Source organism: Ambystoma mexicanum, chromosome 11 (assembly GCF_040938575.1).
Source record: "Ambystoma mexicanum isolate Mex_15411 chromosome 11, UKY_AmexF1_1, whole genome shotgun sequence".
Classification (NCBI taxonomy): Eukaryota; Metazoa; Chordata; class Amphibia; order Caudata; family Ambystomatidae; genus Ambystoma; species Ambystoma mexicanum.
In genome coordinates, this window is record NC_090934.1 from 83,829,787 (window position 1) to 83,843,749 (window position 13,963).

The 13,963-nt window shown below is 48.6% G+C and overlaps 1 protein-coding gene across 15 annotated transcripts in view; it reads left to right on the plus strand.

Moving 5' to 3' along the window:
* Positions 1-13,963, plus strand: part of ZMYM4 (zinc finger MYM-type containing 4) — a 1,943,772-nt gene that overhangs the window by 702,959 nt on the left and 1,226,850 nt on the right. For all 15 annotated transcript variants that reach the window (XM_069622579.1, XM_069622582.1, XM_069622583.1 and 12 more), the window contains 2 exons: positions 748-863; positions 963-1,238. In XM_069622579.1, the coding sequence (XP_069478680.1) occupies positions 748-863; positions 963-1,238 (392 nt within the window). The remainder of the gene's footprint in view (positions 1-747; positions 864-962; positions 1,239-13,963) is intronic.

Genomic DNA, 13,963 nt, shown 5'->3' on the forward strand with positions numbered 1-13,963 from the left:
CATGCTACATTATTTTGTGAAAAGTCAGATAACTATAACACAATCGATAATTAAAAGAATTGACTCTTAACAAGTACAACATTTGTGAATGTGGGGATCTAAGGAGGTTAGTGACTTCTTATGCCTGGCTAATAGCTTGCAATGAGAATGTTTTTCTTCTAATGATATGAGCCACTAATATACATGTTCCATCAAATTAAGGGAGGAAAATAAAGTACAGTATGCCTTCAGAGGAATACTACTACTGGGAGTGCTAAATTATGAATTGGGTGGATTTGCAGAAATAGGACCAACCGAGTGCGTATTTATCGTCAAATATTTTGCCCAAAAAATCTGCGCAACTCGTAATAGCCGTTAGTTTTCTGTCAGTTACTGCGCTAAGGACTCTATCCTAAGAAACTACTTAAGCAAGAATTGGACTACAAATCTTCCCGTACCTTTAATATATATGGTTTAGGAAGATTCTTCTAGCAATTCCTCACTATCTGCACAATGAAAGTTAAATATGTTGGTTACAAGTACAGGCTCGGGCTGGGGAATACAGCAGCACATGTACGTGTAATTCCTTACTTGTATTTAGTTTCTTACTTGTCGGCTTATCCCAACTCACTAATGTGGTGTTCCATAGGCTTGGGAAGGTTCCAATTGGTCGACTTAAATGTCTGTGTTGTTTAGCATCCATAGTATGAAATGTCTACTATCCTGATTTCGTCCATTTCCCTCATGCTTTTCCCTTTGCTCTTTAAGGTGTGCAGGTTCAGTGTAACAGCTGCAAAACTTCAGCAGTACCTCAGTATCACCTGGCTATGTCAGATGGGAGCATCCGCAATTTTTGTAGCTACACCTGTGTTGTCGCTTTTCAGGTAATAGTGTTATTCGCAGCAGCCTATTGCGTTCTCTCATTATTCAAAATCTTGTTTAATCACATCTGTGTACGTTTCTCCTCTCCACTTCTTCCACAGAACTTGTTCAGCAAGCCAGCGGCAATGAACTCTTCGGTTGTGCCTCTGTCTCAGGGTCAAGTGATTGTCAGCATTCCTGCTGGCACACAAGTCACGTCTGGCAGCACGGCCCCCACTGTAGTCTCCAGCACTTCAGTCAGCAGCTCGGCAGCTGCTGGACTACAGAGGTTGGCTGCTCAATCCCAACAGGTGTCTTTTGCCCGCACTGTAGTGAAGCTCAAATGTCAACACTGTAACCGTCATTTTGCAACCAAACCCGAAGTTCTGGACTACAAGGTAATGCCCAACACACTAGCAGAGTTTGTGAAAAAGGATGTTTAGAGTGTGAAGGCATGAGTAAAACCAAAGTATTCCTGATGTTTATGCAAGCTCAAATTAGGCATTTTAGCATTTAAAGGGAGGTTATGTGTATGCAACCAGGCTTGCTGCCCAAATATATTTGCTTGATGCCGTGATGCTGTTTATACGCTTGTATGTATTGGCCTCTTATCTCAATATGAATAACACGAAAAAACTTTTTGAATGGATTTTGTCTTCCCTTGTGTTCCTCATCTTTGATAGTCGTATCTCGTCAGCTTCTGAAAAATATACTCGGCAGAGGGTACTGCGCACAATGTTTTAGTGTCGATGACCCTCGAGGGCTGCCGCGGAGTGCCAATGTCATCAGTAGTATAAATAGCTTGTTCTGCGCCCGTTGGCTTCAGTTCTATTTTTCCAATAGCTTTTGCTTCGAGCACTAACGGCACGGTTAGTTTTTCTGTTGAAAAATGTCATCTTTAACACCTTCGACCACAAAGTCGGGATTTAAAAAAAGTTACGACTGCGGGGTGAAAGTGAAAATGTCAATAACCAACCCTTACCGCGTCTGCCTTTGGTGTCTGGGCTCAGGGCACCATACTGATGACTAGGGATCCTGTCAGTCCTGACAGAAAAGGCTCTCCGGGAACGTAGAGGTAAACTGGCGGTGGGGAAGGAAGCTTCGAAGACTTCTTCGAAAAGGGAAAAGAATTCCGGGGAGTCTAGAGATTCCACTCTGGATAAATGGTCGAAGAGGTCTGTCGGGAAGCCTATCGAGGACATCTTTGTCTTTGGAGAAGGCGAGGAAGAGACGTCATAGGTATCCCTCTTCTTCCTCAGACTCCTCTACGGAGGTTATCAGGTGCTCGACTAGGTCAGATTCCCCTAGTAAATGGGACGCTTTCAGAGCGGAAATGATGCCGGTCTTTGAGAATGTGGCCTCAACCCCTTCAAAAGAATCACGCAAGAACCATGCCCTGGTCGCTCCTTTGGACTCTGGGAAGTCCCAGGCTACTTCGGCGAAACCGAGTAAGCACTCAAGCCGACGATGGTATTGACTCTGGAATCGATCCATCCCCGATACCGTTGAAAGTTGAAATCGTCGAGACCTTCGACGATTGTGTCGATGCCATCAGCCTCGAGTGCTTCAACGCCAAAGTCGAGGGCGATTCTGACCAAATCGACCCCTTTTATGAAGCCGTCTTCGACACTGACAATGGAATCTTCGATCTCCTCAAAATCTTTAAGCCTGTAACGAAAAAATATTTTTCAAGTCAATGTCCTCCATATATGTTCAATGTATTTGTACCGTGCACCGTCAGGTGCTCGGGCAGATCTGTAAACGAGAAGGCAGGGTGGGTTCGTAAGGTGAAGAGGGATAGGATAGTGAGAGAAGCGATGTGCTGTTGGCAGCTTCAATTCGGGTTGAAACTGTGCGCTGAGTTTTGGTGCGAGTATCGATCGATGACAGTCCTAGTGTGCTGTGGGTGCGGCTTATGTGTTTGTTGTTGCGGTGTGGTGAAGTGCGTGTGGTTTACTGTGTGAAAGGTGGTTGTGTGGTTTTTGTTTGGGTGAAGAATGCAGAGATTTTGAGCTTTTTGGTTAGTGGGTTATATGTCTCGCGGCTAGCCTTCGCGGTTTGGCTAGATGCCAACATTTGAGAATCTTGCATGGTGGGGGGGAGGGGGCCAGGGCTCGCAATACACTACGTTTCACCATACAGTAAACCAAGATGTTGGCCCTGCCTAGGTTTGAGTGTCCTGTGACTTGGTGGGGGGGGCCTAGGTTTCATAATGCATTCTTTCACCATACAGTGGACAGAGAGGGAGGCCGAGACCAGGCCCGAGATTCCTGCACAGTCGGAGAGGGGCCCAGGTTTCACGAGAGGCAGTTTTCAACCTATAATGGAGAAGGAGGCTACACCCAGTATGAGGGTCGTGTAAATTTGGAGAGAGGGCAGGGTCCCACAGCGTACTACATATCACCATACAATAGACCAAGGTGGAGGCACACCTAGACCCGAGAGTCCGGCAAGTGGGAGAGGGGCCTAGGCTTCACAATGCACTACGTTTCCCCCTACAGTAGACAAAGGTGGGGGCTACACCTAGATTTGGGAGTCCAGCAGAGTGGATGCGACGCAGGCTAATGTTCACAATTCTATCTGTGTGGCATTTGTTGGGGAGGAGCTAGTGCTTTGGCTAGCGCCTGCCTGCACCCCTCAAGCGCTTTACAATGAGGCAAGACTTCTCTAAGCACTATAGTACTAAGAGCTTTTTTCATGCAAAAATAATCGCACACAGGCATGGCCAGTCACTGAATAAAGATAGGTTGTATTTAAAATATAAGGTGCAAATAACTATTTGCTGAGAACACGTTTAAATGTTGTTCTGTGTAGTTTTAAAATCAAATCTCAAAGCAGGCTCTCTGCCAGAAGGAATGCAGCCTGTGCTAAAAATAGACTACATGCATTGCGTTGGGCTCGGCTAGCTCTAGCAGAAAGCATGGGGTAACTCAGCAGCTGTTCCTGTCCATCACAAACCAATGGAGACTAAAAAAGATTCAGCACGACATAGAGTACTATGGGAAAACAGGGTTTTTTGTAGAAATTACTGGACCAGATCAAATATAATTATGTTAAGTGAATGGTGGGGAAGATGTGTTTATGTATGAATGTTTATAACATAGCAAATTTTGCTAAACAAGAGCGACAAAGAATTACCGCAGAGGCAGCATTATATTAAAGTAGTCTGACCTAAACGGAACACAGCCATGCCAGAAGGAAGAACTGCAGCATCCCTCGAAAGGCAAGAAGGACAATTTTGGATGAGCTCTGCCGGTATCCAGTAACCAAGTCAAGAGTATTTAAGCCCCAGGCCCAGCACCAGGACATGGGAGCCAGCAAAGGAAGACAGAATGCTGGTCAGAATGGCAGAGTCCTCTGCCATTCGCCGCAATCCTCATCTTTGTAAAGATTAAAGTTCATCTCTTCCAAGATAGACCCATGGCCTTAATTTCCTAGAGGGGTATATTTAATCTGGTGTGAGCGTGATCAGGGGGGGTCCCCCCAATGTATTTAAAGGGTACAAATATGGCCGACCGTTCACATTTGCTGACAATCATGTTTCTGTCTGGATGCGGCGCAGGCTAACATTCACAATTCTATGTAAGTGTGGCATTTACTAACATTCACAGTTCTGTCTGGGTGCGGTGCAGGCTAATGGTTAATGGTGTTTTAAACATATGTAAAGAAGGGGTTTACGTCTAGCTATGAGCGTCTTGTATGGTTGGAGAAAGGACTAGGTTTCAAATGCAGCAGGCCTCAGAATGTAAGAATGTAGGTGTAGTTCATAGCAGACACAGATGGTTAGATGTACCTATACCTGGGAGTATATTTTCAATGTGCTATTGCTTGTGTTGCGTTACCTAGGTGAATGAAGCAGGTTACATTTGCCTGCAAGCTATGTTGTGAGGTGAGGTAATGTAGAGTGGCTGGGCTTTCTGGAGTAGAGTAATTGCTCTACTCCCCACCCATGCCATACATACTTTTGGTTGCTGCTGATTGACGGCTGCCACAAGCTCCTCCTGCAGACACTTTCGGGAGCCGCCTTTGTTGGAGCATCCCTTTGCCTTGGGGCCCTTAGCCGCAGGGGCTGCACGGGCAGAGGGGTGTCCTTGATGAGGGTGCAGCACACCATTCAGGGCAGAGGAAATAGAAACCAGGGAGTGGGGGAGGCCGGGGAGAGACCATGCTGCTGCCTTGCACTATGCGCTTTTTAAGTCACTGGAAAATGTTTTGCAAGGAGCGCTGGCTAGAATAGGACTCGCCTTGCCTGGGGAATTACAGTTAATGGTGCAATAAACTAACAGGAAAGTGCTTCTGATGAGGAGACTTCATCATTTGGGGTGTAGTTTGGCACTAAAAATGTATTTGAAGAGCTCATTGATCCAGAATGAGGATGAAGGACCTCTGTGACTCCAGGCAGTCTGATAGTGGACTTGATACTTCAACAGAATTGGAGTTTGGCAGACTTGACCCGTCAGAGCATTCTGACTCAGGTTACAGAAACCTGATGAACAAAGTCACAGAGTAGGGCTTCCCCGGCATATGAGCAGGATGACATGACGGACATCCTAGATCAGGGACCTCAAAAGTACCCGATCTTGCCCTTCCAGAATGCCCTTCAGAGGAAGGTTGTGGCCAATTGGGAAGCTCCATAATCTGGCCCTGCTGTGAACAGGAACTTCTCTAGGAAGTTTAGACCCTCTAGCAGCGATCCAGATTTTCTCACCAAACATCCTAGGCTGGATAGTTTAGTAGTACAGACTGCTACTTCAACCAAATAATCTGCCTATCCCTCTATCCCCCCGGATAGAGACGACAATGTTGATGCATGGGCTCTCAAGCTGTTCTCATCAGGCAGCATGGCCTGGTCTTCTAACGTTACATGTACCTCAGCTAGATTTTCTTATATCCTGTAGGACTGCGTTGCCATGGCGGCTGATCACATCCCGGATGGCGAAGAAAGGGACAACGGCTTCCTGAATTTAGTTAAGGATGGTAAGGATTCGATGGGAGAGTGTCTGCAATCAGGATTGTATACTGCTGACCGCATCCGCAGATCCATGGCTGCAAGCACCGTAGTATGCAGGTTTGTGTGGTTGAGAAAGTCGGGGTTTGCACAGGATGTGCAGGCCAGACTGCTCAACATGGCCTTCGACTGCTCCAGGTTGTTTGACATCAAGGCGGATGGGAGTCTGGAGAAGCTGCAGACCTCAAGGTGGTGGCTGAGTCCCTTGTTGCCTCTATTAGATAATCACAACACCCCTACTCTGGCTCATCTTCCTGGAGTGGTCGTTCTTTTCGCTTCTTTTCCTCAGTTGGTAGAGGAAGAGGAAAAGCCGGACAAAGGGAGCAAAGAAGATTCCCTCATGGTGGATGAGGAAGGGGTGCTAAATCAGCCCCAGCAGCGGCAACTGTCCCTTCAGCCGTTGCTGCAGCCGCTTCTAAGTCACTCTGAGGCCTTGACCCACGAGACTCAGGTGGGAAATAGAATCTCTCAGAATCTGAACGAATGGCAGGGCATTACTTCAGATGCTTGGGTACTGGAAACAGTATCTCAAGGTTACTGCCTTCCTTTTCTAAAAAGGCCTCAAGATCATCCACCGGGAACCAACTCTGTCAAATTTCCAAATCTGCTCCTTGTGCAGGGAATTTTAACCCTGCTATAGAGAAAGGTGCAATAGAACATGTACCTGTAGCTGAGAGGAACAAGGGTTGGTATTCCCCCTACTTTCTTATTCCCAAGAAGGACGGAGGATTGAGACTGATCTTGGACTTAACTTGAACGAGTTCCTCAGGAAGGACAAGTTCAAGATGGTTACCCTTTCTCAGATCCTTCAGGCTCTCCAACTCTAAAGACTGGTTGGTATCATTAGACCTTCAGGATGCTTACTTTCATGTGCCAATCCATCTCAAGCACCGAAAGTACCTGATGTTCAGCTGTTGGCGTTCTCACTATCAGGTTCGAGTTCTGCCATTCTGGCTGACCTCCGACACGAGGGTTTTCACCAAGCTGATGGCGGTAGTGTCAACAAGTCTCAGAGGGTGGATTCACGTCTACCCCTACCTGGACGACTGGTTGACCAGGGCTTGTTCACCGAGCAAGCCCAGGAACATCTCAGTATCACCTTCCACTCCCTACACAGACTGGGCTTCTCCCTCAATTACAAGAAGTCCCATATGATACCATTCCTAAGACTCCAGTTCATCAGAGAGGTCTTGGATACTTCCTCTGGGGAAGCCTTGCCTCCCGAGGTGAGAGCTCAAAACATTCAGCAGATGGTAGCAAAATTCCAGAATGGCCAACATCTTCCGGCCTTCGATTTTTTGAGGTTGCTCTGTCTCATGGCGTCCTGCATTTTCTTGGTGCCAGAGGCCCAATTGAGAATGAGATCCCTACAATGGGCTCTCAGAACTCAGTGGTCCAAATTTTCAGGGAATATGTCGGATCAACTGCAAGTTCTGAGCAGAGTTGCTCAAGACCTGATTTGGTGGGCTTGCGAGGACCGCATTCTCAAGGGAGAATTTGTTTGGCAACCATGGCCGTAGAGAACGGTAGTGACATACGTCTCACTCATGGGGAGCCCACACCAACAAACTGACAATCGGTGGTCGTTGGTCTCCATCGGAGTCCAAACTACACATCAACCCTTTGGAGCTGAGGGCAATCGTACTAGCGCTGAAGGCCTTCCTGTCCTCAGTCAGGGGAAAGAATGTCCTGATAATAACGGACAACACAGTGGCCATGTACTACCTCAACAAGAGAGGTCTAGGGTCACTACCACTGTGCAGAGAGGCAATGCAGCTCTGGTTCTGGGCAAGGAATCTGTCGGAAGTTCACCAGAACACGGCAGAGCCGCTCTGAGCAGGCAGAGCACTGTGTCCCACACATGGTAACTAGCTCAGGAAGTCCTTCAAGAGATCTTCACCCTTTGGGGAATCCCTCAAGTGGATCTGTTCACGACCGGTGCCAACCAGAAGTGCGACAAGTACTGCTCAAGGGAATTTCCTCCAAGAGGAGCTCTAGGGGACGTGTTTGTAGTGGACTGGGAATTTCCACTCCTGTACGCGTGTCCTCCAGTCCCCGTGATTCCTCACGTAATTAGGAGGTTGTGTAACGCTCACCTGGTATCCACGGGGACGTCACTCAGCCTGTTCTGACCTCTTACGACCTCGAACCCTTCCCTGGAGGGTATTCGACTGGAGACTGGGCCTGAAACACAGGATTGGTAGAGTTTAACTCCCTATTGTCTCTGTGTGCTTGAACCCCTTCTTCCCTGGGGACCTAACCTTCCATTTGATCCTCAGCTCACCTTGTTTTCTTGGATAGTGTGCTCTCCGTCCTGCTTTCAGCCCAGGGGCGTGTTGATTGATGCAGGCTCGTTGCTGCCTAGTTACTTCACTGGCAAGAGTCCGACAGGTAAGTATGAGTCTTTTGAACAGTTCTCCAACTTCTTTCCTTTCCTTCCTTAGATGATGGCCGGCATCCGGGAATGTCGGCATGCTGATGAGATGAGTAGCGCTGAAGATGAGTGAGTGCGCGATGCACCCGTTTCGTATTTGCATTGAACTGAGTTATTTTTCTGTGTCTTTTAGGTGCCGCAATGTTTTCAGCGTGGATGCCGGTTATGAAGAACAAATGCGGTGGGTAAGCGCAGTATGCAGCGCCTCTAGATGTTTCCACGCTAACCTGGAGTGTCTTTTCCCTCTTGCAGATGGATGATAAGTTCCCTCAGAGCGGCTGGGATTCAGGTAAGCATTTGAAGCTCATACAGTAATTAAAAATAAGCGAAGATTTGCATAATGCTTACTAATGCCTTTTTTCAGTTCTTTTCCCTTTTCCTTAGGAAGTGGCGTGCCGGGATGGGAATGACACCGCCGAAGATGCCCGCAGAACAGAAGGAGCGATGAATGATGGGCAGAAGCGCTGCAAGGTAAGGCTGTTCCTAACGGTGTTCTTGCAGGAGCTGAGCGCAAAAGAAAGATGCAGGCTGGAGACCGATCCGAATACGGGCAGTGTCACGCTGCAGGTGCAGAAAACGCAAAGCATGTTTCTCAGCCTGGGTGTGGCTTAAGTAGTCTCTGGGTATCCCAGGTGTCTCTGGGCTGAACTACACCCAAAAGACTAGACAGCACATGCAGTTCTGGGAACCGAAATATGTGGGGGCATCCATCTTGTCCCCATCAATGCACTCCAAGTCCAATCCACAATGTTATCCTATGGGGGTGAGTGAGTCTGGTGCCACAAGCGCCAAGTCTGACTCCAAGTGGGTCTTTGGAGGGATGGAGAGGCCCTTGAGGGCCATGTAGGTGATCGTGGCCTGGCTCCAGCCTGACATCATGGAGGGCTGGGGACATGAGGGGCAGGAATCATGACAGGTTGAGAAAAGAAGAGAAAGTTTGGGAAACCCATGATCCTAATTGCCCCGGATTGGGCCAGGAGGACGTGGTACCTGGACCTTCTGGACATGTCCATCTGCTCTCCAATAAGTCTCAGCCCTGGTTCTTGGACCTACGGCAGATGTCACTTCAGCCGGAGATTCTACTCACTCCCTCCCTCCCCCTTCGAGAAAAGCCCTCTACTAGCACATCGGAGAGGAGCAGTGCTACACCCCTCTCCAGAGAGACTAGTCCTACTAGTCTGTTGCCTGAGCAGGTGACGCTCAACACCTTCAGTTGTCTTCCGACATTCTGGAGAGATCATCCAAAATGCCAGGAGCCAAGCTAAATGCAGTCAGTACAAAAGCAAATGGACAAGATTATCTTTTTGGGCTAAAGAACACTGGGTGCACCCACTGACCTGCACCCTCAACCAAGTTTTTATTTTTTGTATCCTTTTCGGCTTATCTTGTCGGGTCTGGCGTCCAGGTTGATACCTGTAGAATGTACCTGGCCGCTATTGGTGTACATAGGAATTCCGACTCCCTCGTCCTCTCTTCGGCCAATCCTGTAATAAAATGGGACCTCACTGGGCTGACCAGTCTGGGACCTGAATGTAGTCCTAAGGGCTATAGCATATAAACCATTTGAGCCCATGGCCACGGCAGACATTAGGTTGGTCACATTAAAGACAACACTTATGGTCGGGCTTACTTCGGCTCGCAGAGTAAGTGAGATCCAGGCATTGGTCGCCTCAGAGCCATACACAAGATTTCACAAGGACAAGGAAATGCTCTGCACACACACCAAAATCCTTCCGTAGGGGGTTTCATCCTTCCCTATCAACAAGGAGATTGTGCTTCCCACATTCTTCCCGGAACCCAAGGAAGATGCAGAGAAAAAAGTCCACTGCCTCGATGTCAGGAGGGCGTTGAAATTCTATCTAGACAGAACTAAAAGCATCCGTAAGACGGACGCACTGTAACATTCGGAGGCTCTAGGCCTGGGCAGCAGACTTCCAAGGCATACATAGCTCAATGGATGATGGCGGCGATCCAGGAGTCCTACAACGTGCAACATAAGTATCCGCTGCAGGACATGAATGGACATGCATGGGGTAATAGCTAAACCGACTGCAGTTGCGTTTCAGCACCACGCTCCCTGGCAGTTGATCAGCAGGGCAGTAACATGGGCCATGCCTTTCGCTTTTTGCAAGCAATACTGCTTGGATACCAGTGCCAAGGATGATGCTCCATTTGGCCAAGCGGTGCTGTGCAATTTGTTTGCTTAAGAGGTCAGGCCCTCCTCCCCAGGGTCGTTGTCAGTTGTAATAGCCCTACAGGATGGAGTAAAGGGGACGTGACGTATGAAGGCAAGCGCCCCCAAAACAGCACGATCCTCCCCGCAATGAGAGACAATAAAGAACTCTCCCGTAATGGGAATAAGGCCAAGACAGAGTGCGGGTGAGCGTAAGTGGGAGTTTATCAATCAAAATAGGGCATGCAAAGGACTCTGCAACCTCCGAGAGCGCTCTGTCTGACAATCGCAAAGACAGGCGTATATCTAATACAAAAAACGTCATCAGAACCTACATACTATAGGGGGCACAAGTTCATTGGGATTGGGTGGCGACGACTAACTATAGGTGTTGCTGCAGCGTGGTTGGTCTTGGCGGGAAGACGTCACTGGTCAGCCTCGTGGGTTGGGCTGGGCCTGGCAGGTCGGCTTGAGTTCATCCGGGCGGTGTTGGTGTGCTGGGGCAGCCTGTGACAAAGATGAATACCTTCTCTGACTTATTTGCCCTAGGCCATGCACATTGCAGTTATTCAATTCAACGACATGTTAGTCTCTGGCGTAAATCTTTCAATAGGTTATCTTACAAATAAACGCAACACAGGAGGAATGCACCTTGTGAAGGGTCTGGTGGCCGTTCGTCAGGGCGTGATTTACCTGTGTCCTGTTGACCGGTATTATAGGTCGAGGGGCTGGGCTCTGGGGCATGGGACGGGTGGTATGTCTTTCTATTTCGTTAGAAGTTGTTATGAATGGGCCGCTGTATCTTACCCCAGTGTTGGGGGTCTCACTGGTACGGAGCCATGAATCTTAAGGTGGTCTGGGGGATAGTGGGGTTTACGAGGGGGTGCTGGTGGGTCGGTAAATTCAAACAGAGGTTTACTGCCGTGTTGTAAATAACGCAGGTGGCGGGCTGTGGCCTTGGATGCTGTAGCGGGGCTTACGAATCTTTGAAGCGGCTCCAGCTTGGTTGGGAGAGGTGGGGCAGCGCGGCGCAGGGCTCAGGTCTCTTGTCTGGCAGGCTTCGCAGGGTGGGAGGGAGAATGGCCTTGCACATATATTCACAAAGGTATTTTTCTCGTGTGTTGCCGACTTTTGGATGAAGAACATTAATAACGTTTGACTTGTTTAAACTATTCGAAAATACATATATTTCAACTTCATTAAACATTTCTTTGACACTGGTCAGTCTGAGTACCTTATAACTGTAAAGCATTCTATCCACTACATTATTTGATTATTTATATACATTTGCATTATGTGAGGTAGCACTTGGTCGTGGGACACAGAGAATGACGCCCGCCACTGTGAGTGACTGGGAGGACATATGAGGGTTGAGATGTCTGCACACGACTAGAGTATGTACATGTGTACATTATAAGTCTCATGGCATAATTGTGTGCACCCTCCTCTGGTATCTAGCAGCGTTAGTTCAGTTATGGTGAAGGGCCGCGGGGCGTGGGCCCCTCATTTCTGGTATCATATAAGCATGCACTTCTATCATCAATACACAATTTTGCAGGTTCTTTTTACGAGAAGTGGTTCTTTAACAATCATACTTGGATTCTTTCCTGCTTCCTTCAGATGGCTATGCTACAGTTCTCCCCGTCGCCCTGGCCTTGCTTACTGGGTCACACGGGGAGCAGTATTACATTGTGGAAGGAGAAGTGTTACAGTGTTAGTATTTCGTGTTAGCTCATGTCCATCTTATTCGTGGGAACGTGCTCACAGCGGATCTGCCAGGGTGCTGCGGCGACAGGGATGCTTGAAACTCTCCAAAGGTGGGGGCCGCGCTACAGTGCGCTGAGCTCACGCCATCTTTACTAGACAAGATGGCTTCTAGGCCTAACTAAATTTTAGTACATGTGGACAATCAATACGTGTGGGCAATGTCATCAGCGGGTGAACCCTCCATCACCTGGGCCCGGGTGACATGAGGGGGCGCCCACTGAGCCATGGTCCTCACCTGGGGAGAAGATGCAGGCGAGGGGGGGTCTCCAAGACCAGTCCTCCCCTACACGTAGGAGTAATTAAGTGTTAGTCACCGGAGTGACTAACGTACTGCTAGTCCCCTTTCCTCCATATGCCCCACCATCCATCCCCCTATAAGACCAGTGAGGTTGTTCGGCTTTAAGCAGATGCGTCAAAGAATGGCGCAGGTGGGCGGGGTTAAGGGAGCCTGTGCTCCCGAGCCCACCCACGTGCACCAGTAATTTAAAGGGGAAATGTCTTTTTCTGGTGGCAAAGAGGTTCTGTTCCCGTTCCCCGTAAGGGACGCCCATACAGGATGGAAGAAAGGGGGGGGAAACTATCTAGTTAGGAGTACGTTAGTCACTCCATTGTGTAACATTTAATTACTGGGCTTCTCTCTTAATTGTCCCACATGACACCTTCACAGAAGCTGCAGTTCATTGGAGCGGTCCTGGACTCATCAGGGAAAGCTTTGCTACCCGAGCTAAGGACTCTTCACATATCGCAGATGCTAACCAAGTTTCAGAGTGCCCCAAGTCTTCCAGCCTTCGATTTTTGAGGTTGCTCAGTCTCATGGAATCCTACATTTGTCTGGTACCTGCGGCCTGTCTGACGAGATACACTCAGTGGGCCCAGAAATACCAGTGGTCACAGTTCTCCCGCAGAATGACTGATCTGGTCCAGATACTGAGCAAGGTCGTGCAGGGTCCCCTTTGGTGGGCATGCAAGAAGAATGTGTTGAAAGGAGAACCTTTTTGGCAACAATGTCCAAAGATTACTGCCGCCCTCTCGGGTTGGTGGGGAAATACCAACAGTCTGATGATGCTCGGACGCTGGTCTCCATCGGAATACAAACTACACATCAACCTTTTGGATCTTAGGGCAATCAGACTACCGCTGATGGCCTTTCTGCCCTTTGTACGGGGAAAGAACATACCGATTATGACAGACAACACAGTGGCCATGCATTACATCAACAAGAGAGGGGGTCTAGGGTCCCTGCCACTGTGCAGAGAGGCAATGCAGCTCTGGTCTTGGGCACGGCAGGAAGGGTTCTCTCTCTCTCGCAGCTGTTTACTTAGCGGTAGAGGAGAATACGGCGGTTGACGCTCTAATCAGGCACAGCACAGATTTGCACGAGTGGTAACTAGCTCAGGAAGTTCTTCAAGAGATCTTTGCCCTATACCGAACCCCTCAAGTGGATCTGTTTGTGTCCAGTGTCAACAGGAAGTGCCATCTGTTCTGCTCCAGGAAATTTCCTCAGAGGAGCTCTAGGTGACGTGTTTGTGGTGGACTGGGAATTTCCACCAGTCCCCGTCATACCTCATGTTCGAGGGGATTGGGTCCTCCGACGTATTCCATATCTATGACATGTAATCACCACAGCTGTGCTGCTTCGGAAACTTTTTTCGGCGTCTGCGTCCTGCGTCGATGACGTCGATGCGCCGCCGTCGAGGACCTCCTCCGACGTCCGACGTCATCCGATGTGATAAGTAGGACG